The 25,680-nt window shown below is 48.9% G+C and overlaps 1 protein-coding gene across 3 annotated transcripts in view; it reads right to left on the bottom strand.

Moving 5' to 3' along the window:
• Positions 1-14,514: 14,514 nt before the first annotated feature.
• Positions 14,515-25,680, bottom strand: part of LOC144159170 (uncharacterized) — a 50,136-nt gene continuing 38,970 nt past the window's right edge. For 2 of the 3 annotated variants that reach the window (XM_077690497.1, XM_077690496.1), the window contains 2 exons: positions 23,970-24,135; positions 14,515-20,180 (listed from right to left, as the gene is read on the bottom strand). In XM_077690497.1, coding sequence (XP_077546623.1) covers positions 15,027-20,180; positions 23,970-24,098 — 5,283 coding nt within the window. In that variant the 5' untranslated portion in view covers positions 24,099-24,135 and the 3' untranslated portion in view covers positions 14,515-15,026. The remainder of the gene's footprint in view (positions 20,181-23,969; positions 24,136-25,680) is intronic. The other variant, XM_077690498.1, reaches the window with a different exon arrangement.

The following is a 25,680-nucleotide window of genomic DNA, read 5'->3' as shown; positions in this document are numbered from 1 at the left end:
AAAAGGGTCAACAATGTCCATTGCAGCTCAGCTAAACGTTTTCACCACCAACGTTGGATGGATGACGTGAACTCGTGTGCGCGACCCGCGGGCTCACATCGGTTGGTATTAACTGTGGAAACGAAAAGTTAGTTTCTCGCGGCTTTTTTTTTTTTGTAAGCACCCACACCCCTTTCTTTTGCCGCGGAGCTGTGGTAGCTGGCCGCAATGTGTGACGCGTAACGCGTTAAAAGTACCAAGAAAATGACGAGCGCTAGGGAGCGCGTGCTTCGCGACGACCGCCGAGCGTCCCCGGCTCGCGCAGTGGCTTTAGCAAAACAAAAAAAAAATCTGGTGAAAACCCGGAGGAGTGCCTCGCGTTGCCCAGCAACGAACGACGCCACAGCTGCCGCAACACCTGCTCCACGCAACATCGGCGTGACTCCAGGAACGCCGTCTATGCGTCGTGCGCACACGCACCCCTTCTGCGCCCCAGCTGTCGTCAAGCACTATCCCGCGTGTAATTCTTGGCATGAGGCACACGGCGATATCGATAGATATGACGATGACTACTACTGGTACAGCGGAAAGCAACGACGAAGCATGTCAATCAACAATTTCAAACTTGTACAAACGCTTTGTGATGTGTCCTTCAGTGCTTCCTTTCAGTGCTCACGTAGAAAGTGCTCACGTGATGTGTCCTTCAGTCCTTCAGTGCTCACGTAGAAAGAAATCCTGTGGCTCCGCTATGGTTTAAGCCTTGCGCCACTTAGTGCAAGTTTCGCCATTTTTTTTACATTATTCGACACGCTTCCCCGCCATGTTTCCCCGATTTTTGGTGGGAGCGGCATGGCAGGGCCGCTTTAAGGGAAGCAATGAGGAAGGACCTCCTCCTTGATGTTATGTGGTGTCGGGTTTTCGAAGCGTCTGTCAGGTCCCGAAACGTTGGCCTCGTATATTGCTTAGGTACTTATATTTTGCCCCAATTATGCCGGATGTTTCCTTTGAACACAGTAATGGGGCTATCTGGGACTTCCGCCGATAGTTTTAGTTTACTGGAACAGTTCTGCCTACAAATACTTGTTTTTGATGAATTGTTCGAACTTTTGGCTGGAGAGCTGAATCAAAGGACAAATGGGAAAATGAACAGACAGACAGACAGACAGACAGACAGACAGACAGACAGACAGACAGACAGACAGACAGACAGAAGGACACCGTAGCAGAACTAAGCTATCGTGAATTAAAACCTGTGACTATAAGTGTGTATTAACAGCCAAATATCCAAAACCACTCACTGCAAAAGGAGACATACAAATAAGACGCACTTTGGACCTCGTGTTGCATATTTATTCAGGCTGCAACGCCGTATTCGAGGTCAGAAATGCGCCAGCTGCCAGCATTTCTTCCTGTATGCCTCGTACTTGACAGGGCAGCGGAAGTGGATGGCCGTGTGGGGGCCCCGGCAGTTGGCGCAGCGCGGCCTCGTCTTGAACGTACAGACCGAGAAGTGGTGCGGACCGGCGCACGTGCGGCAGCGGGCCTCCCGGCGACATCCCTTGGACGAGTGCCAGAACCCCTGGCAGTTGCGGCATTGCAGGGGAGCCTCGACGTACGGCTCGACGGGAAACTTGAAGAAGCCGAGCCTCACGAAGGCAGGCAGCTCGATGTCGTCGCGGAAAGTGAGCACCACGCTGCTTCTCGAGCGTCGCAGGTTGGTGCCCTCCCTCGTGCGGAAGGTCTTCATCTGGCGACGCGCCTTGACAACGCCGACGCGGGCAAGCAGAGTGACGAGGTTGCTGTCGGTGTAGTGGAAGGGAACGGTACGTATCTTTCCCAAGTTCTTAGAGTACGACTTTGGCACGTGGACGGTCACGGGCAGCTCGGCGACGTTAGTGAGCTTGAGGAGCTTGTGTGCTACCTCGCCCGTCTTGACGTACACCACGAGGGAACCGTAGTTGGTCATGCGGTGGCTGGCGATATCGTCTCCGGCCACAGCCCGTAGGTCCCTCGCAAAGTGGTTCGGGTTGAGGTCCCAGAAGGACACGTCGGGTATCTTGCTGGTGAACACGACGGGCACTCCATCGGTGTCCTTCTTTCGGTAAATGGCGCGCGGTGGGCGGCCATTTTGCGAAGGCTTGACGTTGTAGAACTGGCCCTGGGGCAACGGAGTAATTAGCGCTGGGCCACCTGAAGGGCCAGGAACTGCGACGGCATTCTCGTCTTCCACTTTGGCATGCAATTTTAGGACACCACTTATTAACGGTATTGTCTTTTCCGTATATTTAGTATTTATCTGCGAGTGCTCCCCTCCTACGTGGTCCTTGGGACCATTGTATGCTGGGTCCTTCTTCGAGACGTCAGCGTGGAATGAACTCGAAGCTAGGTCATCTTCGAGATTTGAAGGGCCCTGGCTCAAAACGTCAGGCGTTGCTCCGAGACTGGATGCTCGATTTGCGACAGACGAAACCCATTCCTCTACCCGCCTTTTTTGGGCGTCAGAAAAAGTTTTACCGATACTATGTCCGGTAGGCAGGGAAGCCAAGGGGGGAGCTCCCCAGCGAGTCGCACGACTGGAATGTGGGGCTTTTGGTTCGAGCGGCTTCTTGAAGACGACGCTGTTGTCAGTTTCTTCAAGGCTGTTCTCCAAACGTTTGCAGAAGTTATCAGTGTCAAGCTGCTCGGTTTTCTCGGAGGTCCCAGGAATTGCGGACGTGTCGGCAAGTGACCGGCTGTCGCCAGTTTCTGCTTGGATTCTTCGGTCCGTACTGTCTTCAATTGCGTTGTCTTCGTCCACTCTCGCGGTAAGCTGTGGTCGTCCGTCCTCCTCATTGGGCGATGAAACCGCCACAGCTGGCGCTGAATTCGTTGGAACTCCTTCCGGAGTTTTTAAGTCAACAAAATGGGCTTCTCTGAATTGCGCGTCTTCATACCAAACTTCCGGAGCACGCAAATGGATTGGGTTTTTAGGGTCAGCAGCCGACATCACAACCAGCTGGTAGAAGGAAAACTTGCAGCAGAGAGGCTGGTCGGCAAGGAAAACACTAAATAAGTTCACGTTTCTGCTGAAATGATTATAACTTCGCTTCAGCCTCACGTATTTTGTTTTCTTTTCAGAGGAAAAGAAGGACTCACCCCACAGTGAACAACTCTAGTTACTGGGCTAGGCTGGTACAAGTCTGCGGTTCCGGTGCAATTAGGAAAAATATGTGAAGACGCGCAACCTCGCTTTTGATATACGAAAAAAATGGCGCACTATCAAGGAAGATGAACGCCCTCGACGGTTTCACGAACAATGATAGCTCCTAAACCACCGAGAGGGCTGGAAAGTTTCCGGCTGCGTTAAGTTAGGCCCGAGTGGCAACCTCTCCATTTTTTACGCTTTCCCGGCCTTCACTTCCGTGTGCTTCTGAAACACTTGTGTTGCCTCGCACAATGCGAGTGGGCTTCATGCGGCTTCTGCTGCGCTTTTAATGTAGAGGATTCGCTCTTCATAAAAATCGACGTAGCTGATATAACAAACCCCCCCGAATATCCAGTTCATCTGCAATTGTTTTCTTTTTCTTTTATCTTCCGGTAGGTAACGTGCGTTTATAAAGAGTTTACATAATAGTTTATGAGCTCTACCCCTCCAATTCTCTTCGCTAGCGCGCAGCTGCAATAATATCTGGCTGTACGCCGCTACCATAGGGCGAGCGCGCCGGTAGATGGCATGCAAGCTTCCGATCAAACGTAAAAATAACGTTTAGTAAAACAGATGGCGTCTTTTCCCAACCATCGCCATGGTATAAACAGCCGCCGGTTGGTTGGTTGGTTGGTTGCCTCCCACCATGGCACATACCCACGCGGGGGATTGGCCAAGAAGTTTTGTGCCTAATGAGGATGTGACCTATATTATTTTAGATCCCAAAATTTAGAAAAGAAAATACCCAACAGAATTTTTTAAATATGTATAATGTGAAAGTAGATTCAGGAAGAAAAATGAGGTATGTGTGAATGTTTAACTGGCTAGCAGGAAAACCTGCCTGTCGCCACAACATAAGAATGGAGGGCAGACACAACATCCCTGTGGCAGACTCCTAGGGCGGAAGCGCCTAGTGACAGGACCTCGTAACTAGATAGCGGAAGGTTAAGGCGTCTAAAGGTTGACTCCAGATGCGTGCGTCGCATTGGGGAGAAGCTGCGGCAATTAAATAGAAAATGTTCTAAATTTTCCAGTTCGTCGCAGAATGGACATTGCGGAGATGGAGCCAGACGAGATTTATAAAGATAAAAATTTAGTGGGGGAATTTTGCACCGAAGTTTAGTGATTGCTACCTCGCATATCCTTGTTTCACAAAACATTGGCTTCCATGCATGACGAAGGTGGCTATAATCTCTAGAGGATAGAAGGGCGTCTTGCTTATAAGCCTGGAGTAGCTGTAGACGTTTAAATCTCGCCCCCAATAGAAAACTGTCATTTGGACATTGCACGACCACAGGGCCACCAAGAGACATGCTGGCTAATTGATCAGCCACTTCATTGTATGAGATTCCTGCATGTCCTGGAACCCACACTAGCCGAACCTCACAAAGCTGATGCGGAACAAATGATCGGAATGTGCGGATAATTGGAGAATCTTTTTCGGATGTTAATGCGGAACACACAGAGAGGGAGTCAGAAAGTATAACTACATGGGAAAATCTATGCTGAAGTTTTTGAAGAGCCAAAATTATTGCCAATAATTCCGCCTGGAAAATAGGTGTGAAATCAGGTAACCTGATCGAAAAGGACCAATCGAGGTACTGGGAGAATATCCCGACTCCAGCTTTTTCATCAACTTGTGAGGCATCGGTAGCAATGACGATATGGGAATGAAGGGTTGACAAATGATCCTCCAGCAATCCATTTAGAATTCGGGCTGGCAACATCTTGGCATTCGGGGGGAAGATATTATCAAACATTATTTCAACAGATGACACACTAATACAAGTAGAGGGGAGCCGGAAAAGGTCTGCGTGAAGTGGCTGGAGCCATGACTGTACTAGATCCATCTGGGGTCTCTGGAACCGCGTCCACTGAATGCCTTGAAAAAGATCAGGCCTCAGTAGCCGTCGTCGTTATTGTCTTCTTCTTCTTCTTCTTCTTCTTCTTCTTCTTCTTCTTCTTCTTCTTCTTCTTTCTTCTTCTTCTTCTTCTCCTCCTTTTCTTATTTTGTTTTTCCTATTTCTTTTCCTTCTTCTTTTATTATTCTTGTTCTTGTCCTCGTTTTCTTCTTGTGCTTTTTCTTTTTCTTTCCTTTCTTTTTCTTTTCCTTCTTCTTCTTCTTTTCTTTTTTTATTGTTCTTTTTGTTGTGCTTTCTCTTTCTCTTTTCCTTTCTCTTTTCCTTTTCCTTTTTCTTCCTCTTTCTCTTTTTTTCTTCTTCTTTTTTCAATGGGAGAGGTAGCTTATTTTTCATTATTTTCTCTTAACATGGGCGGCCATTTCACTACGATTCGGTTTGACGCTGACAACAAGGACTACGACGACGTTGAGAGTTTAATGAAACACCTAAGGCTTTCCCCTACTAACAAATTCGAGCTCGGCTCTAAATGCTGCGCCCGCATTGCAGTGTATGAGTCCGAGTAAAGTTCGAGCTGTACTTTGGTCCGAATGTAAATATTATTTGATAAGTGAAGCTTAACATATTTGTATTAGGGTGTGTTTCGCCAAACCCTAGACAAATTTCCACCAGCTACAAATCTCCAGTCTGACGGAATCACAGAGAAATGCAGAAATTATTGGAACTGAAATCTATTTCAGGAGAAACATTTTAATCTTAAGCGTCTCGGAGGGAAGCCGAGGCAAGTTACTGACCATTGTTTAATGACTTCAGTAGCTGAACTTAAAATGTGAAGTCGACTGTACCACTTACTTTTCACTGATTCCCATATTTGTTCCTGGGACAGATAGAACAAAGGCGGTATTCAACAAATTAGTGGCATGTTTGTCATCTATAAAGAATGCCTGAAGTTCCTAACCCCTGGTCGAAAAGAACCAAGTAGCTTCATTTCAACAAGGAACACTTAGTCCGGAGGTCCGGGATTAGTCGACAGGGCAGCTCTGCACTTTCCACCAGTCCTCGTTGCACTTCCGCGCTCGAGTCGGCCAGCGTCTAAGCAGCTTTACAGATACCACTTGGAAGCCGACAGCGGGTAACACCCGTCTTTCTGGTCAGGCTTTTATGCGGCGTAACATCAGTCCCCTTTCTTGAATTAGCCTGCCCTCCAAAAAGGTGTTTAGCCGTATTTGCTCTGAAGTAACACTAATTCAACAGCCCCGCTCAAATACCCATAAACTGAAGCTTTCTTCGTAATCCTTCCGATGGTAAATGCAACGAAGCTTCATTAGTGAAGATATAGATGGTATTCACTGAAAAGTTAGCTGTCAATTTCTCCGCTTGGCAACAATGGAAACTGCCACGGACATGGCCGAAGTGCCACGGGCATGGCGCGGCCTGCGCCACTGCACCCGCACGCCGCAGAAAAAAATAACACGGGCGTGCGTTGTCTGCTCCGTTTCAGCCGGATTATCAACCATGGTGTCAACAGAGATGTTAGTAATCGCACTCAGATTGGACTCGAGGCATTACTTTGTGTTCGGTGGGGTAGAGTTTGGGACGTCCAACACACAACATGTGCGCCAACACAGACAAGTACTGTTCCGCGGAGCCCAATGTAACCAGGGACGGCGCGCTCACATGGTTGCTTGTATGCGTGCTTCACCAGTGAATAAAACCTATACGGGCTGTGTCCCCGGCTCGAGAAGCCCGCTTTAAATCCTTGCGCATATACCCGCCGCGGTGGCTCAGTGGCTAAGGCGTTGCGCTTCTGAGCACGAAGTCGCGGGTTCGATTCCCGGCCGCGGCGGCCGCTTTTCTGATGGAGGCGAAAAGCAAAACCGCCCGTGTGTACGAGATTTCGGCGCACGTTAAAGACTTCAGGTGGTCAAAATTAATCCGGAGCCCTCCACTACGGCGCGCCTCATCGCCTGCGTTGCGTCGGCGCGTTAAACCCTACAATCAAATCCTTGCGCATATGGCCTTTCATAGCGTCGTTGTTTCGCTTCTTTTTTTCCCTTCTCTGTCTTCTCCTTTTCGTCCTATGTTCTCCTGCGCATGTTGGCCAACCATGCGTCATTGTCTCGTTGTTGTTGTTGTCGAAAACGCTAAGAAACACTCCTGCCTTTACTTTCACCCTTTCTTTCGTTCATTACGATTGATATTTCATCAAGTAACATAAAAGCTGAGCACCAGAAAGCCACTCCCACGCGCTCATGTCACTCGCAGGTGGACACGTCACACACCCAGCATGCATGCTTTATCTTCGGCTTGAGCGGAAAGTGTTGCGCCGTCGCCGCCGTTTGCGCGCGCAGATAAAGGCGAAGATAAAGCGTGGTGGACGTGTGACGAGTACAACTCCGAGTGACATAAGCGCGTTGGCGTGGCTTTGCGGCGATTAGCCGCCTCATGGAGCCCGTAGCGCTCATCAGGAGAGGTGAGGTTCTGAGAATTGCAGCGCTGCACGAAATTACAATTTCGCAAATCGAATGGTTGTTATCGGTTTGTTTGATGATCCTCTACAATTTCCTCATTACATTCCAACACCAAACTAGTATAATATAAAAGGTAATTAACAAATTATAGTTCATTATTTCGGTAAAGTGCTCTTAGAACCCGTTTCGTTGCCTCCGCCACGGTATCTGAACACTTCGCGCAAGAAAACAATTATACCCGCCGCGGTGGCTTAGTGGCAAAGGTATTGTGCTGCTGAGATCGAGGTCGCGGGTTCGATTCCCGACCGCGGCGGCCGCTTTTCTGATGGAGGCGAAAAGCAAAAATGTCCGTGTGTACGAGATTTCGGCGCACGATAAAGATCCCCAGGTGGTCAAAATTTGTCCGGAGCCCTCCACTACGGCGCGCCTCATCGCCTGCGTTGCGTCCGTTAAACCCTAAAATCAATAAATTATTCACTCAAGAAAACAATTATACCCCCGAAAGTCATTTTTTAATTACTTAAAAGGTCCCTGAAAGAGCTTTTGCCGATGGTATTCGCATTTTCAGGTTAACCAATTTCCGAGTAATCACCTCCTTCAGGAAATCCGTTGAAGCGTCGCGCATTAGTGGCGTTATTGCAAATCAGAACGTCGCATTTCGCACGCGCCGCATTTCACCCTCGTTTCTTCCACCTCCTCGCACCGCGCGAACTTGACTGCCCATAATGTCTCTCTTCTCGGCGACGTCTGCAAGAACATCCGGTTGCGGCGGCGGCTGCTACTGCGATATTCTGCGCCGCAGCCTCGCGCTGGGACAGGGCCATCTGACTTCCTGTATTCCGTTTTGGCAGTTTCTTATCATTTGCTGATGTATCCTGCACTCCGTTCACGGCTGCAAATGCTGATGCAAGGAATGAGGCGGGACATAGGGGAAGTTAAAACATCTAAGGGAATGTCCAAAGAACCGCCGCAAGACTTATTAGAGTGACCACGTACATGCTTTCCGAATCGACGTCGGTTCACCCTCATTTTGTTTAATTAATACATTGCTTAATTGGCCGCTCGTTCGCGCCGTTACGTCCATCAGTTCTTAACGTTTAGAACCGTAACAAAAAGCAGCGGAAAGGTTGCACGGTAACGTACAGGCAGTATTTTTAGAGCGCGTCATGCATCCCTTTTCCCCCGACTTCCCCCCTTACTTTCTTGGAAACTTCTACGCGACTCTGTGTTGGCCAACTGCTAGACAAGTACACAATAACGGATATTACGAGTGGTCTCGGAAGACTAGTGTGAGCTGGCGGGCCGTGCGTGCCTGCCTCTCTGTTCGACTGTGCATGTAATTGCACAAAACTTATTCCACCCTTGCTGTCTCTCCTGATGGAATGGAGGTCGTTTTACCTCAATGAAGGCTGTTCGTTTTTTACGTGCTCAGGGCTGCCAGTGGCGATACATGGAAGGCCTGCTTGCCGGCCGTGACCCTGTAATTCCCCCCTCCCGCCCCCCCCCCTCCTCCAAGCCTACCCTGTGTCTTGTTTAAGTGGATATCTTGACGCTGTATCAAGACATAGCAGTTTTACAAAGTACACACATCAGTATATGGTCCTTTGAAAGCACAATTGTCTTTTTATAGTCAAAGCACGAGTTTAAAACTGAACTTATCGTACCTGTGACTTAAACGATGCATTGACGATTGAAATGTTAGTTCCACAGTTCAACCAGAAAGTTTGTTTTGGATTCTCGAATACGATTCCCAAACCATGCCACTATGGCTCCTAGAAAGATTTGCTAGTCTGCCGTCCAGCGGCCGCGAAGGAGGCTACTCGGTGATGCACGCAGCGGCGGCGCTGCAGGGAATCGGAGCGCGGCCGGCCAGTGGCGGCGCGGGGAGCAGTGCGGCGGACGGTGCTCCACCCTGCTGGCTTCGTGAAGGCCGGCGGTTTTAGCCGATTTTAACTGTGCGTTTTCTTCTTGTCCTCGTTTCTGTCTACAAAACATATTAGCCAAATAAATTGGTCCCTACAAATACGAAGAGGTTTTTTTTTTGTTTTACCGAAGCATGAATTGGTGGGTGTACGTACGTTTTCGCGTACTATGAACGATCGGCCAAACAACGGAATCGTGTGGCGGCATTCTATCCTCTACATCCTCTTCCGGGCAGAAGGTTTCCACACATAATGGGGGGAGGCCTCTGAAACACTGTCGGCACGGCATCTTGTGCTAACTGTGGTACCTTACGCGTAAGTTTGACTTGTTACCTCCGAGAGAAGCATTTTTGTGTATACCCCCGCCGTACACTGTCATGGATTTACAAAGTAAACGCGTGAAAACATTTGTGTGTTGGGTGGGCGCTCCGAAAATTCTTTTGAGGCCGAGTCAAATATATGCTCTGAAGCTTGAACGGGATCTGAACAATTCGCATCGTTCGTTAATCAGGCCAAATCGCATGTCTTCGCTGCCTGCTCAGTTGGGAATATCTGTTAAATGTTATTGCCGAATAAAAAAAAATTGGGCCCATCTCCTCGCGAGGCGGACTCGAGTAAATGCGTCGCATAGGGGGTGGGTGTATTGCGTTAACGTTTAGTGTTTGGGGAGTTGGTGGTAGTGAATGCGTTGTATCAGCAGCTTCTTGACGTAGTTTGAATGAGGCAAGGATATAAGGCGCGTTCGTAGCCTCCCATTCTGTGTCGGCTTGGTGGCGCAGTAGGTAGAGCACCATGTACATTGCGTTCCGCCAGCAGGGTCGAGGGATCGAAACCAGGCGACGGATAGTATTTTTTTTATATAGTGTAGGGGGAGGGGTGCGGACTACGACTACGGACGTCAACGCGGGTGACATCGTGAGTTACTGAAATGCTCTGCATTTAAAATATTACGTGTGTACGCATGCATACGATGTCTTGTGGCCCTTTCAGTCAACATGCAGAAGCTGGGGTACCATGAAACCTTTTATTTTGCGCGCCTGAATTCCGCGATTTCGAAAATTTGCTTACTTGAGGACTACGCGAAACTTATTTTTAATAAAATCAGGCTGCGAAACTGTCACTGCGCTTGCATTCTTCATTGCACAGGGCTTTTTAAGTGCGAATGCACTTTATAAGCGACCCCGAACCTTCCGCCGTCCGCATAGCAACAGCTGCGGGTGCGCGCGCTTTTCGTCTTCCTTAGCAACGGGGGGAGATGGGCGCGCGCTGCCTGGCCGCTGACATGGCACATACCCACGTGGGAGATTGGCCAGGAATAAGCGCGCTGCCTGGCCGCTGACATGGCACATACCCACGTGGGAGATTGGCCAGGAATAAGTGCGAATGCACTTCTTAAGCGAGCCTGAATCGTCCGCCGGGGAGGTGGGGGCAAGTGCGAATGCACTTTATAAGCGACCCCGAACCTTCCGCCGTCCGCATGGCTCCTCCTCCTCTCCCCTAGCAACGGCGCGAGGAGCGGAGAGGAGCGTGAGGTTTGCCCCCACCTCCCCCCCCCCACGATTCGGTGCACGTTCCCCCCAGAGGTTTGCACCAGTGGAGTGAGGTTTGCACCTTTGAGTGAGGTTTGCACTTTGGAGTGAGGTTAGTATTTAGGAGCGGGTTTTGGTGGTATAGTATTTCACTGCAGCTTTTTTTTCCTGTTTCTCGAGCTTATAGCCTGGTCGACTACATGGCGACCATTTTCAATGCATGACGTTCGGCGATAACCCAGTAGTTTTCACAATTATTTGGAACAAACACTCCGACTGCCGCCGCCGGGCTCTGTTTGAACATGATCTCACTGTCTCACCAATGCGCGGAGTAATAGTTCCAGCGGCGGCAGCAAAACAGCTATTCTCGTTGCTGCGGTTTCATCTTTCGGTCTCACTCACGAAGGTCGGCGGCCGCACATAGGCTTCGTAGCCCGATTCGCCAAAAATCCGTGCCGCAAAATTAGAGTTGAAAAGTAGTTTTATCGCAGGTTCAATTGTTAGCTGATGTACCTCGAAGCATTGGATTTCAGCGCTTTGACTGGCTGACAAACCACGATGCGCGCCCGCTCTCGCTCCGACCGCTCCGGCGCTCCGGTTGCTCGCAGCGGCCTCTGCGCAGGGCTATGCGTTCATCAGCGGCGCGGACACGCCTCCCCCATAGATAAGGCGTGGGGACGGCAGATTAGCAAATATTTCTAGGGACCACAATGCCACTTAAAAGGCAGAAAAGAAATGAAAAACCAACACCCGGCCGGGATTTAAACCAGCGGCTTTGATTGAGTGTGTGCGAGGCATGTGACCACTGCACCACAAAATAACCGGCGATAGTGCTGAAGTAACCTGTATACTACATTCAGACCCAAAATTTGTGTCACATCAATGTTTTTTACATGATTTCAAGGATTGCTGCCTGGTTAACTGAACATTTTAGGAGTAACAGTTTCGCAGTATGGTTCCATAAAGCCCCCACCATAGCTGACCTCCGGCAGCAGCGCTGTTCCGGCTGCCACTGCAATTTTGCCGTGCGGGAAATGTGCTCGCCGTGCTTTTGTACTACGCTTTACGCTAAAAACTTTGGTCGATATTGCGTCCTTATTGCCTAATACACCTTGCGTCACTAATCTTCTGCTATTAACTGAGGTTATATTTTCTACGAGTGTTGCTGGTCGCACGCGAAATGTAGTTTGAAATACCGGGAAATGAATTGTCCCCAAAGCGAACAGACTTAAGCCGAAATACCGATCTCATGTTTTGAGCCGTAGGAACTTCATGGCTCTTACAATGTTTATTACGCTCTAGGAACTAACATAACGAAGCCACATTCATTGCAGCACTATTGTTGCCGGGCTGCAGTTTACGCTTCTCGATCAATTCCAGGTGCGGCCTGTCGGTCGTCGTCGGCGTCTTCGGTCAGCGAGCCAGTCACACAACGCGGGCTTTCTATCGGCCGTTGTCGCGTCATCGTCGTGTCGGCACAGCCAACTCGCCTTAAAGGAGCCATGAAGAGAACATACAACTTCGTTTAATTTGAAAGAACTAGGATTCAGTACCTCCCTCAGCTCCATTAGAGCCACAAAAGATGTATTTTTTAACAAAAAAAAGCAAGAAGTATTTAAAAACTTTCAAATTTTGCGCCACAGTGACGTGTTATGAGCAAGAATGACGTCATACGGGCCAACAATAAAACATAATTTTCAGTGCGTTAACTGCACGTTAGCATTCAAGTAATGCAGTCAAATGGAACTAGAGGCCCCATTACAGACGTCCAGTCATGTGTCGTCGCGACAGGTCAGTTAGGCGGCCGCCAATCGCACAAACAAGGTTCCGTGACGTCATAGAAAAGTTGCGGAAAATTGGCTAGGGGGTCGCAACTGCTTCAAACGTTTTCTTTCATATCTCCGTTATTTGTTCGAAAATTGCTGATATTGGTATCATTGTTATCGGGACAAAGCAGTCTTTCTAATAAACCTAACTTGTATTTTGTCTTCATGGCTCCTTTAACGAGAGGCGTGACAATACAGCAAAAAACGAGATAAATATTGACAAACACAATAGCGTTAACCGTGGTTTGGGAAGCGCTAATTCACCAAAGGCGCCGCCACTACCCGTCGACGCTAAGCAGACGACGTTTCTCTTCGCCGGAAGTGAGTGAAAAAGCCGTCCAATTGCAAGATTTATGCTTCGTGACGCACGTAGGAGAGTGTATTACCTACACAGGAGATCATAGCAGTTCTCGGCAAATCTCCCTTTGAAATAATACATCTTTATGCGTTTTGTGCTATCACATGTCTGCTAAAAGTTGAATTATACGACCGCGAAAATGGATCTTGACCAACATTTCTAGAAATCTTAGGTTTACTATTCGCTATACTAGCTTCAACCGCTTTTCAAAAAGGCACAATTTGTATGTTTCGGAGCCGCTGGGGCCACGACAGGTCCGGTTTTGCGGTGAAAACATCGCTGCCAGGCCTGGCCGCTCCGTTAATGATGATAATATGTTAGGCGATACACTGCGCCATCTTGCGAAACGTATCATAATCGAACCGGAAGACGTCCTGCTCACATGCTTCAAGGAAGTTATAGCGTCAGGAGTCAACATCGAAGGGTCAGTTCTACGCGAAAAAGTTGACATATCCGCGCTCTTCTTGCAAACTAAAGACTTCCAAACATACGGCAGCTGGATTCACCGATTTAAGGCCCGCCACGAATTTAAGGCCCGCCACATTACCTACTGTAAGTTCGCCAAATTATATTCCCGACAGCCTCACCACACTCGACAAAGTACGCCCTGTGTTCAGAGTGTCGTGTCTTAGGTGTCAAAGTATTCCTATGGAGTTACCCCATCCTTTTTTTTAATTTAATATGCTTACCCTAATTCGTGTTTCTCGCTGCACGCACACAGGACCCCCCGGACTAAGGACACCACTCACGTCAGCCGTTAGCTCACGTGAGTGGCTGGATAACGGCATAAAAACAACTGAATACCTTCTCCTTCGCATCCCGACCCCCGTCTCCGTTTCCTCATAAAATTAAGTATCATTTAATTCGTAATTAACGCTTTCCGTCTCGTGTCGTGTAATGTTTTTGAATGGGCTCTTTTTTTTTTCACTTCAAGCCGCAATTGTTTTCGTTCAACTCGCTCCGTTTTGACGAATGGACGACAATGGGGTAAGTTAAGTTACCTAAGAATGGGAAAAAAGCTTCCCTGTAAAGAACCCTCGGCGATAAATCGTTTACCCGCCTCATGTCTGCGTTACCCGATTGTCTTGCATTTACTCGCCATCCGTGCAAATTCAGACGTTAGCTTGACCAAGGGCGCTTACTTTGGAAACTGTAAAAATATGTTTTTAGCTAACTCGTCCCGCTACCGACCTGAGAGTTTTAAGAGAGAGAATAAACTTTTTTATTAGCAAAAAAAGTGGAGTTTTGAGAATTGATAACGGGCGGCTAGACGTTAAATTATGGGGCAAAAGGTATACATAGAATAAGGTATACATAGAAAGCAGCACAGAGATCCCAGTAAACCGGTAGGTTTGAGGAGGTAATAAAACACTAATACAACAGACAGCACCGAGGAGGAAGTTTTATTCATCCGGAAAGCCATTTACACCACTTGAAAAGAGTATATGGTAAGAGAAAGAAAACTGCAAAAGAAACGGTTTGCCAAGCGATGTACAGAAAAGCGCAAGTGAAAAAAATAACAGGGGCTTAAGTCTCTGGGACAAAAAAAAGGTTTTCAAACTGTTGATAATGCCATGTAGCGCACAGAATGGTTACTGCTGGGAGGAACACCATGTTCACGCAAGCCACCACTCAGTGTCTTTTTCTCACGTTGAAGTGCTGGAGAGCACGCTGTTCACAGCCGAACTCAACAGTCCGTCGTCCGAAGGTGAGATTACGCTGACGCGGTCACAGAGGTAAGACAAACACCCAAGAAAAAGATTATTAAAGTTCCTTGGAAGGGGAGAAAAGAACGATTACCCAGGTGTTTTTAAATGTCTTCCTGATGGATCCAGCAGCCCAAGGCACCGATTAGTGAGGCGATACCGTGTCACCAACACCCGTACCTCTGGAGTCTTTCACAGAGCGTGGATGTCGTAGGTCCTTCTCCAGAGGCTGGCGAAGGCCACTTCCCGCCTCCTAGGGCAGCCCACGTAGGTGGCCTGGTGCGGCCCGAAGCAGTTGGCGCAGAGGGGAGTCTTGCGTTCGCACTCCTCCTGGCAATAGCGGGCGCCGCAGTTCTTGCAGCGACTCACGGACACGCAGTTGCGAGCGGTGTGCCCAAAGCGCAGGCACTTGAAGCACTGCATCGGGGCCTCGATGTACTCTTCGACGATGAACCGGTCAGGCCCGAGCTCCAGCATCCTTGGAAGCGTGGCGTCCGGCTTGAAGGCGAGCACGACACTGCTTCGGGGATACTCTTCAAAGCTGCCGTCGTGGAGCCTCTTGACTGTAAGCTGGCGCCTGGCACTAACCACTCCCGCATGAGCGAAGTACCGGGCGAGCTCTTCGTTCGTGAAGTGATAGGGAACACCCCTAATCTTGGCCTCGTGGCGAAGATACATGCTGGGTATAACGGTTTCCACTTCGACACCGCCTAGTGTCTTTAGGTTGAGGAGCTTTACGGCATCACCAGCTGTCGCGACATTCACGCAAAGAAAGCCTGCCCGGTTGATCTTCTGGTTGATGACGACGTCGCCGACAACTTCTTCGATCTCACGAGACACTTGGGAGGCGCGAATGTTCCAGAAGGTCCGGGTGGTGCCGATGGCCTTGAAGACGACGGGAATGCCAAAAACCTGGCCATCGTTGCCTCTTCCAGAGAGGCACACGCCATCGGTGCGGTTTTCGACCTCATGATCGTCCTCACTCTCCGATTCTTCGTAACTGCTATGATGCGTCTTGTGCTTCTTCCTGGACGATTTCTTGTGCGATCGCTCCCTGCTCCTTGACTTGGAGCTCTTTTTAAAAGAATAACGTTCCGACTTCTCCGACTCGGAGCTTTCCGTGTAAGACGAGCTGGACGCAGTCTCCATGTCTTCGTCCGTGACTTTTCCGTCCTTTGGTTCCTCACGACGGTCATCGTCCTGTGGCGTCGGAACCGGAGCAACACTCGGTTTTTCAATCTTCTGCGCCTTTTCCTTTTCAATCTTCTGCGTCTTTTCCGGCGCACTGCTGATCGGCTCTGGCTCTTTCGTTTCTTCGGCGATGACACCCTCAGGCGTTGATGATGACACCTCCTGATTCATCAAAGCGGGCTCCTTTTCTGAGGCCACAACTTTCTCAGTGGTCGCTTTGGATTGTTCCTCTGCTTTAGCAGCGTCCTGCCCTTTCGGGGGGTTTTCTTCTTTCCCCTTGTCTGAATCGGTATTTTTAGGCAAGGTTTCCTCCCCTTTAGTTTCTTCTACATCTGCAGTGCCCACTTTCGGGGTTGTCACGGGGGCTTCCTCGCTTTTGCTGGTAGTCTGATGGCCCTTGACTGAGGGACCATAAAAAATAGTGTCAGCTTCCTCTTGCTTTGCACTTGCCTTTTGTGCCTCCGTGACTGCTTTCTGGATTTCCATGGAGGGCTTTTCACTTTCAGTTGCAGCCTTCGTGATTTCCGTAATGGCTGTTTGAGTTTCTTCGACGGGCTTCGGCATTTCTGTGATGGGCTTGATTGCGATGATTGGCTTCTTGCCCTTTTGCAGAAGTCCACGGTTTCCTTTCAAAATTTCCCTATTTTGGTTGTTTCCTTGCAGTTCCTTCTTCTTTCCGACCACTGGTTGGATTTTCGTTGCAAGTTCGAAGTTTTTCGAGCCAGCCTCTTGTTTCTTCGCTTCAATCTCAAAGCTCTTGTTAGCTGATATCTGGCTTTTGAATAGGGCTTCTTGTTTCTTGGCGCAGGCTTCCTGTTTCATAAGAAGGGGCTCCTGAAGTTGAATGGATATTTTTTGGGCCTTTACTTCAGGCCCTTTCGTCGGTTCTTTCCCGGTATTTAGGCTGGCACCAACCTCACTCGTGCTGGCCTTGACCGCTTCCTCCTTAGTCTTTGCTCCTTCGTTAACCTCAATGACCTCTACGTCCGAGCTGTTGTCTGTGTCTGTACTGTTTTCAATAATTTCTATGCTGCAGCCGGGAACTTCAGGCCCATAAATTTTACTTTTCTGTTTTGGCACATTAACCTCCCCCTGGAACAAAGCTAAGCCCTCGGGCTTGTCGCTTACGCTGGACTGGGCCTTCGCAGAAGGCGATATCTTGTTCTGCTCTTGGGGGATAGAAACAGAATCCGAAGGCTTTGATTGCTGATTAGCAGGCCCAACTGATTCAGGACCTGGGGCGGAGGTCGGGGAAGAACAGGCAGCGTGAGCATTCTTTGCATGAGTAGCTGCAACGGCGGCCACGGGGCTGGCCTTGACACTCGTTGAAACTGGGACAGTCGCCATCATTTTCTCCTCGACCGACTGTAGCTGACCTCCTGTTGTAGCACTAAGGGGCGGTGTGGGGAGAGATGGCTGACGTAAATTCCCTGGTATGGGGATCCTTGGTTGACCCGGCATAAACGGCGGTGGAAAACGATAGCGTTCCTGGTTCCCGGTAGGGCCGAAAGGTGCTTGTCCGGGAGTGCTGCAGAATGGCGTGGGCGTAAAACGGGGCTCCAGGTACGAACTGGTTGTGGCGCTACGGGGGCTAGGCACGCTGGAAGGGTGCTGTGATGGGTCGGCGACGTCGGGCACAGGCGGCCGCTGACTTGCAGGTCGAGCGGGCGGGGGATACCTTATGCCTGGTAAAGGGTACTGCAGTGCCCCAGGTGGGAACGAAATCTGGGGACCTTGCGGCGACTGTTGCATATGGCAGGGAGGTGATGGAGGTATTCCGGGAGGTATTACGGGAGGTGTGACTGCTATATTTGGAAGCTTTCCTTGGACTGCAGTAGCCGCACATTGTTCCTGTCCACCCTGGGGACTCGTAGAGCTTATGCTAACAGGTGCTGCGGCATGCTGTGCTTGTCCCGTAGAAGGCGGGAACCAGCTTTGGTACGAAGGTTGGGTGATGTTTGGACACGTGGTAGAAGGTGAAGACAGCTTGTACGCTTCCTTGTCTTGGGATACATTAGATGCTACAGTCGAGCCATCAGTTAGCTTAGTCGGGCCTAATTGTATCTCAGCTGTTCCAGTCGGGAAATTTAGACACTGCAGTAGCCCAGGAGGTGGCTGTAAGGGGCGGTCATGGCTTGTACCAAATGTAGCAGCACCGCCTGGTCCCTCTTTGGAATCAGATGCAGCCTGACTTAAGGCTCCTGGTCCTTTTCCTTCGACCTTTTCCGGGTTATACTGGAGCTGGCCTGCCGATGTGGGCCCAGGGAGTTGCTCGTGGTAACCGGCTGCTGCTGGCCGCACTTGGCTGGTAGTCTGATTGAAACCTGGTACAACTACGAGTTGTGCTTCATTTCCGGAAGTGGCCGAAGGAATCGGATAGCCTGTAGGCAGTGCTTTCTGTTCTGCACCGTTTGTAAAGCATTTAGCGCCCAAAGGAGTCACTGTTTGGCGCATGGAAGGGGGTGCGGTGCCGGCAAAAAGAGCTGTGTGCTCGGGGAGACCTTCTTTTAGAACGTTAGCGCCTGCAGGTGTGTTTCGTTGACCAGTATAATTCGGCGGATAAGCTGAAGCAAGTGGCATCCCTTGGTTTTTGCTAACAGCAGGAATGGCTGTACATTGAGGCCCCTGACCTTGACTTGCAGCAATTGGAAGTTTGACTGGGAAAGCTAAAGTAGCTGGTCTGCCTTCAACATTTCCAGCAATCTTTGGATCTGCAAACCGTTGACCTTGCACTTGGTTCACAAACGGAAGTGTGGAATCTTGGCTACCAACGGAAGCACGCCGCTCGTGATTTCCACTTCCGGGAACGCCTATGGCTCCAAGGCTTGGTCCAGGACCTGCCAGTTTCTGCGCGGAGGCTGGATTTCCAACTTCTTCCTCGCCACCATGAGCACGGGGAAAGACCGGATTTCGAAGGAGGGGTCCTTGGCCCGCGCAGGGAGGTATTTTTTCTTGGAACGTGTTCGTGCTTAGTTGCTTGTGGCCTACGCTTTCGAAGTAGCCGGGACCACTGCCACTGGGTATCATTCTTGCGGCTGAATTTTGTGAAAACTGTTTATCAAGTGCCGCACTTGAAAATTCTGGAGATGTTTTCTGGTACTCTCCAAGGAGGGAAGCTCGTGGGCGCTGACTCTGACACACACCAACAGGGTCCTCCTCGTCCGGTACGCGGAACCTTCTAGCTTCCGGTAGACGCTGCTGCTCTAAATCTCGGGAATCCAGTGTCCGTTCCTTGCATTCGAACTCAGAGGAATTAAACAGGCCGCTTCGGCCAATGAAAGGGTCTGGTCGTTCCCGACCAGCCGATGTGGGCATGAGCTCTCTGTCCGCTCTTCTAGTTTCACCCATACCGAGGATGCGTTCACCAGGTCCCAATAATCCTGACGGTCTATGTCGAGTCTCCGAAGGTGCTCGCCACTCCTCATCTCTGCGGAAAGGTACATCATCCATCTCCAAGTCCCAGTTTCGGCTCGCACCGACGTAGCTTTGCCCGGGACCGACAGAGCTCGACGGTCGGTCTTGGCGCAGAGCCGTCGCCGACCATTCTTCATCTTCACGCCCACGTGGTGCACTGCTAGAGCGATGGTGTTGGTCCAGGTCAGTGTAAGTAGCAAAACGGGGCTGTCCGCTCGGAAAGCTGCTAGAGTGCAGAGGTCGTTCCTTTCGGTCCGCAAAAATGCCGACCCGACGTTCGTGGTCGCTCAGAAGAGCCGAGGAGCAAAACGAAGGATTCACAAAGACTCGAGAGGCCAACCCCCGTTCTCGGTCACTGCTGTACAAAGGCGAGGTCATCGAGCGTAGGGAGCGGCCTATAGAGCTAGACGTTTTCTCCGGTCCGCCTCCGTCTTGGTAGTCGTACGAGCCTAGGGGCCGCTCGTCCCGCCCTCCGGATAGAGTAGGACTGTCTCGACTGCCGCTGCTCCTTCCAAGAGACGAACTGGAGTAGTCAGGCCGTAGCCGGTCGAAAGGACTGTAGTAGCGCGGCTGAGAACTTGACTGCTGCGTCAGGCTCGATCCCCCGAGCCTGCGTTCCATGCTGAGTGGACCCGGAGGCCGTGACCCCGGGTGGTATCGACCCGTGTCTTCGCGGCAAAGGTTCCGATCACCGGAGTCTTGTGAGCGATGTGACATGTCGCTGGTGGCTTCACGGAGGGCCTGCAGTTAAAAAAAATACTCGTTACAGGCGTCATGCCCCTCGACACCCTTTCTAAATTCTCTACTCTACGTGACCAAACCTTCAAGTAATACGTGGAGGCGCATGACCATATAGTGGCATACATTACTTGTACTCCTGTATGACGTTTGCGCGTCCACATTGTCATTAGGAAATTTTCAACTATATCCCCGAAAAAAGCATATGTCCAAGCTAAACGCAGCGGTCATCCTCCACAGTACACAGGAGCTGAGGGTAAACCACTCATCGTAATAACTATCCTGCTGCGCACGCTAGGGCTTCGACAGACTAGTGCTAATTTCTATGCCAGTTATCGCCAAGTGCCTGACGTACCTTGCCAACTGTATGGGGTGGCACACATTAGGTGTCGCTTTTTTGTACAAGCTGTGAAGAAAAAAATCCAGAAACTCCCAAACTGGGACTATCTAATAAATACGCTTTTGCTGCAATAAAGCGAAACTTTTTAAATATGGATACACTACAGCACTCACGTTAATTGCTGGGAAGGTATTTTTCGCGGATTCACTTCAAGGAGTATTATTTGAAAATTTGAGGGTGCAAGTTGCTTGCGCCTCGACATAATGCCTCCAGAAGTACCATGTATCTCTTTGAAATTCCATATACCCAGCCCAGACGTTTACCCAGAATTTCATTTAGGGGAGTGGGCAAAATGGAAAGTGAACGCATGAAATGAAAGCAAAGAAAAGAAAAAGGCAACAAAACAACTCAAATCAAGACGCCGAGGCAGGAATTTTACACGAGTCACAAGCACAAATACATCGAGATTACACAGTCTTCAACAACATTTTCATCTTGTTTTGGGCATTTTTCCCCAGTGATGATGTAAAATGCCTGATCGTTGCACTGAGCCCAGGTACATAAACAGGAACCGCAAATGGGTGGTGCGAACCTTATCCACACTAAAACATTCTTGGTAGTCATAATTTGTTGACTGACAAGTAGTTATTTTCGTCCATCATTCCCCCTTCCTCTCCCCCCCTTCCCCCCCACCAAGGGAAATCGTATTTCGGAAAGAGGTTTCCACGGCCCCATCGCCACCCTCCCCCCTCGTAAGCGCTATTGACCCCAACCATTTAGAGTCGGTTTCACTACTATGCGCTCATGCGTTGCGGGAAGATATATTTCGTAGGAAAATTTAGGAATCATATTTTAGAATAAGGACACCTTCATAAAACCGCGTGTATATTTATGGAGCACTATACAGCGAGTGCCTTTAGAGCCGGCTTTCTTACTGCGCGCAATGTCACTGTTGGAAAAAAAGGTTTACGTGAAAGAAAGATGACTTCAGAGAATTATGTCACACTGCGCTCTTTAATTTCATCAGCGCATCCCTATAGCCCGCGCCTGTATCTATGTCGTGCTGTGCACCAAGAGCATTAAGACGCGGCTTCACCGCGAAACACAATTGCACTGCTGCGAAGAGATTTTTAGAAGCCATATAATGACTGTATAATAAATTAAATAGCCGCAGTGGTGTTAGAATGAATAATTGCATAATAACCTGGGTATTTCCAAAGACGCGCTGTACACCAAGCCCTTTAAAGGAGCCATGAAGAGAAAATACAAGTTGGGTTTATTAGAAAGACTGCTTAGTCCCGATAACGATGATGCCAATATCATCGCAATCTTCGAAAAAATAACGGAGATATGAAAGAAAACGTGTGAAGCAGTCGCGACCCCCTAGCCGATTTCCCGCAACTTTTCTGTGACGTCACGGAACCTTGTTTGTGCGATTGGCGGCCGCCTAACTGACCTGTCGCGACGACACATGACTGGACGTCTGTAATGGGGCTTCTAGTTCCATTTGACCGCATCACTTGAATGCTAACGTGCAGTTAGCGCACTGAAAATTATGTTTTATTGTTGGCCCGTATGACGTCATTCTTGCTCATAACACGTCACTGTGGCGCGCAATTTGAAAGTTTTTAAATACTTCTTGCTTTTTTTTTCGTTAAAAAAACATCTTTTGGGGCTGTAATGGAGCTGAGTGAGATACTGAATCCTAGTTCTTTCAAATTAAACGAAGTTGTATTTTCTCTTCATGGCTCCTTTAAGGTAGGCTTCACTACTTTAATCAGGTGCTCTGCTTGAGAGACGTGTCTAAGGCAATATAAGTCGTCTTTTATCGAACTATTAAGACCAAACACGGTTAATTACTACCATTTTCTTATCGGCAACAGTGCGACACATTAAGAGTTAAAAACGAACGCTCGGATTTTCGCGTCTAGTCTAACTAGAATTGCATAAAAACGTAGCATAATTTTGAGTGGTGCATCGCTGCTCTCGGGCCTTTTGTATTTACACATTGTAAATGGGCTAGAATGTCCGCTTCTGATGTGTTGTCGTCGCCACTTAAACCATAATGTCTCCTGAGCAATTTCTATCACGCCGATATAACCTAGTTGCCTTCTTTATGCAAGGGTCGGTGGCTTGGTGCATTATAAAAGTGGTTGCTGAGAACTCACACAGGGTGATGACGGTCTCGTAGATTGATTTTTATGTGAGCATCACCGATTGAATTTTGGCCGTGTCCATTCTCACGGCAGCCGCGGCAATCACCAGGGGACATTTCCCACACAAGTTGCTCCAATAGCTGACAGGTCTAAAATTGCCTGGACGGAATTAGCTGAACGGGAGAAAACAGACGTGAATTTACCCCGGGTAACCAATGGTAGTAACCAAGGGGTATGTATTTTTCCCGGGTGAAGAATGATGGTCCCGTACTGCGACCACAAATCAGGTGACAAAAATAAGGGCTAGATTTAGCTTAATATAGCCTAAAGTAAACCAACATGACCTAGCTTCACTGAGTAGCGTAACCTAACCTAAGTTAACCTCACCGAACGTGTCCTAACCCAACTAACTCACACCAACCGAGCTTAATGTAACCTACCGAAGTCCACCCCAACCGCGCCGAACGTAAGTTAACCCAGCCTGAAGTAGCAGTGAAGTTGGGCCAGTTGGTATGTGATCTTGGGAAGAACCCAGCGCTCAAACGAACGGGACGACAAGTGGCACAACACAAGCGCTACTGACTAACTACACAAGGCTAACTACACCAAACACAATCCAACTCAATTCAGAAATCATGGACTCGATCGCGTGATATTTATACGAACCAGAAGAAAAAAATAACAAAATTCCGAAGAAAAAACAAAATTCGGACACCCCAAGCAAAAAATTTCCTGCACAGGGTTCCAAGCCGAGTCCACCCGTTTAAAAGAAGGTGCTGTATATCAGCGCCAACGCAGCAGCTGTAGGATTGAGTCCTGGCAGAATATGCATCCAGCGTGGCGTGCCTATCCGATAGGAGGTGACGGCCGTGCCGCCGTGAGAATTGGCACTAATGAACACGTCATGTACCGAGATTTCAGAGCCCGTTATACCTCCCCATGTTGTCAAAATTAATGCGGAGCCCCTCCACTACGGCGCGCGTCCTAACCTAGATGCTCTTCGGAGCGTTCAACCCGAAAATTGGATTTCTTTGTTAAAATGTATGAACAGGGGCAACGCCGAGCGCGCCATCCGTCCTCCGCCAAATTACTCTTCCTACTCCTCCTCCCCGCACCCACTCCCGCCCGTGTGGCGGTTGCCGTGTGGCAATCATCACAGCGACGCACCCCCACAATGGCCCAAGTCGCGGTATAAACATCGCCCCGGTCGTACCTTACCGCTCGCAGACATTTCCTCTTCACCCTTCACATGACTCGGTTGCGATGCAAGAGCGAGTAAATCAGACACGAACTCACTTGGCGTCTGCCGTCTGCCTTCGGCGATTCCAGGCGGCCTCGGCGCAGAGAACCTTCCTCGGGCAGCTGGGCTTTGCTCTCTTTTTCTTCTTTTCTTTCCTTATTTGTGGCCCTCGGGGGCGTCTTCATCTTCTTCAGACGCGTATTCAGCTAGCGGTTGCAAACCCTGCGAGCGGAAAAGAATACCTCGCCGTTACCCACCGTGTTTAATGCCAAAACGGAAATACATTTCCTCATCTCCTTAGATAATTATTAATTACAGAAGGCACGATCTGAACGAAAAAAAAATTGCCTGCAACGGCCGCGAGCGCCTTCTTCATTCTTGCGCGTGAACCATAGGCAGCATTGCGTGAAACACTGAAGTGCATGATGTCAGTTTGTGTCAGTTAATGTAAGCAAGGCCAAATAATGCTTTCGACCTAATTCAGCTTTACAGTGCTTAGAAAATGGAGTGACTAGACGTATGAAACGAACTGCCCGTATTTTTCTCGACGGAATTAATTCGTTTACATGCAGGATTTGCTTTTTAGGTGTTAACGTTTCAGAAATTGAGCGTTTAGGACTCGCAAAAACATGGCCATATGTTATACAGCTCGCAATGATGATATTCACGTCACGGTAGTGCAAGTTAGAAATAAAGGCGCCAAATTCAAATTGGTCAGATTTTGGCGGGAAATTTTGTTGTCATGCCTGAAGAGGCTCCAATTCTTGTTTATCTTATTGGTATGCATGCGACCCGGTAGTAACGCTTTCTCTTGAAGTAATAAACCAACTTTTCCAGTCTCTGCAGTCGGTTTTACATTCAAACGAGCGGTTTTACCAGTAGCAGTAGTGGTACTAATAATATTATAATAATATTAGCAGAAGCAGTAGTAGTAGTAGCAGTAGTAGTACAATTAGTAGTAGTAGTAACAGAAGTGTTAGTAGTAGTAGAAGTAGTAGTAGTTGTAGAAGTTGTAGCGTTACAGAACTTTTGTGGCAATGCCCCACAGCGCATTTACCCCAGACGACGACGACGACAAAGCGGCTGGCCCGTACCTTGCGCGAGCTCTGTCGTGGCCGCCATGTACATATGTAAATGCGTCAATCGGATCTCTTTCCAAATATATCACTTCATCAACAACAACGAATCGTCTCAGCTGTTCCGCCACCACGTAACAGTAGCAGTAATAGCGGTAGTAATAGTAGTAGCAGTAGTAGTAGTAGTAGTAGTAGTAGTAGTAGTAGTAGTAGTAGTAGTAGTAGTAGTAGTAGTAGTAGTAGTAATAGTAGCAGTAGTAGTAGTCGCAGTAGTAGTTGTATCACTACTACTAATGATGATGGTGATTGTAATTGTAGTAGTAGTAGAACGTTTTTATTGAGGGAAAAGGTTAAGGGCTTGGAAGAAAGCGAGTTAACGGAGGGGCATTAAGTTCTTGGGTAAGCACGCTGACTGATAAGACAGGTGGTGTAGTTCAAATCGAATCAATTCAAATCAACTTTATTTTTCCTTTTGTACATAGGTGCAAGATAGGTGTGTCCACATGAAGGTGCGCAGAGCAGCCGAACGGGCGGCTGCCCGCACGTGTATGGCTGCAATGGAGTCCAACAGTGGCAATGCGAAACAAAGCTGCCGTTCTATATCACGCAACAAGTAAACGCAAAAAAAGTACCAGACAGTCACGCTCACGGATATACCATATCACACAAAATAACAAATAAGTGAATGCTA

This window comes from Haemaphysalis longicornis, unplaced genomic scaffold, assembly GCF_048455015.1.
Source record: "Haemaphysalis longicornis isolate Haplotype H1 unplaced genomic scaffold, Haemaphysalis longicornis Haplotype H1 scaffold_10, whole genome shotgun sequence".
Lineage (NCBI taxonomy): Eukaryota > Metazoa > Arthropoda > Arachnida > Ixodida > Ixodidae > Haemaphysalis > Haemaphysalis longicornis.
The sequence above is the reverse complement of the archived record's forward strand: the minus strand, read 5'-3'. Positions and strand labels throughout refer to the sequence as shown.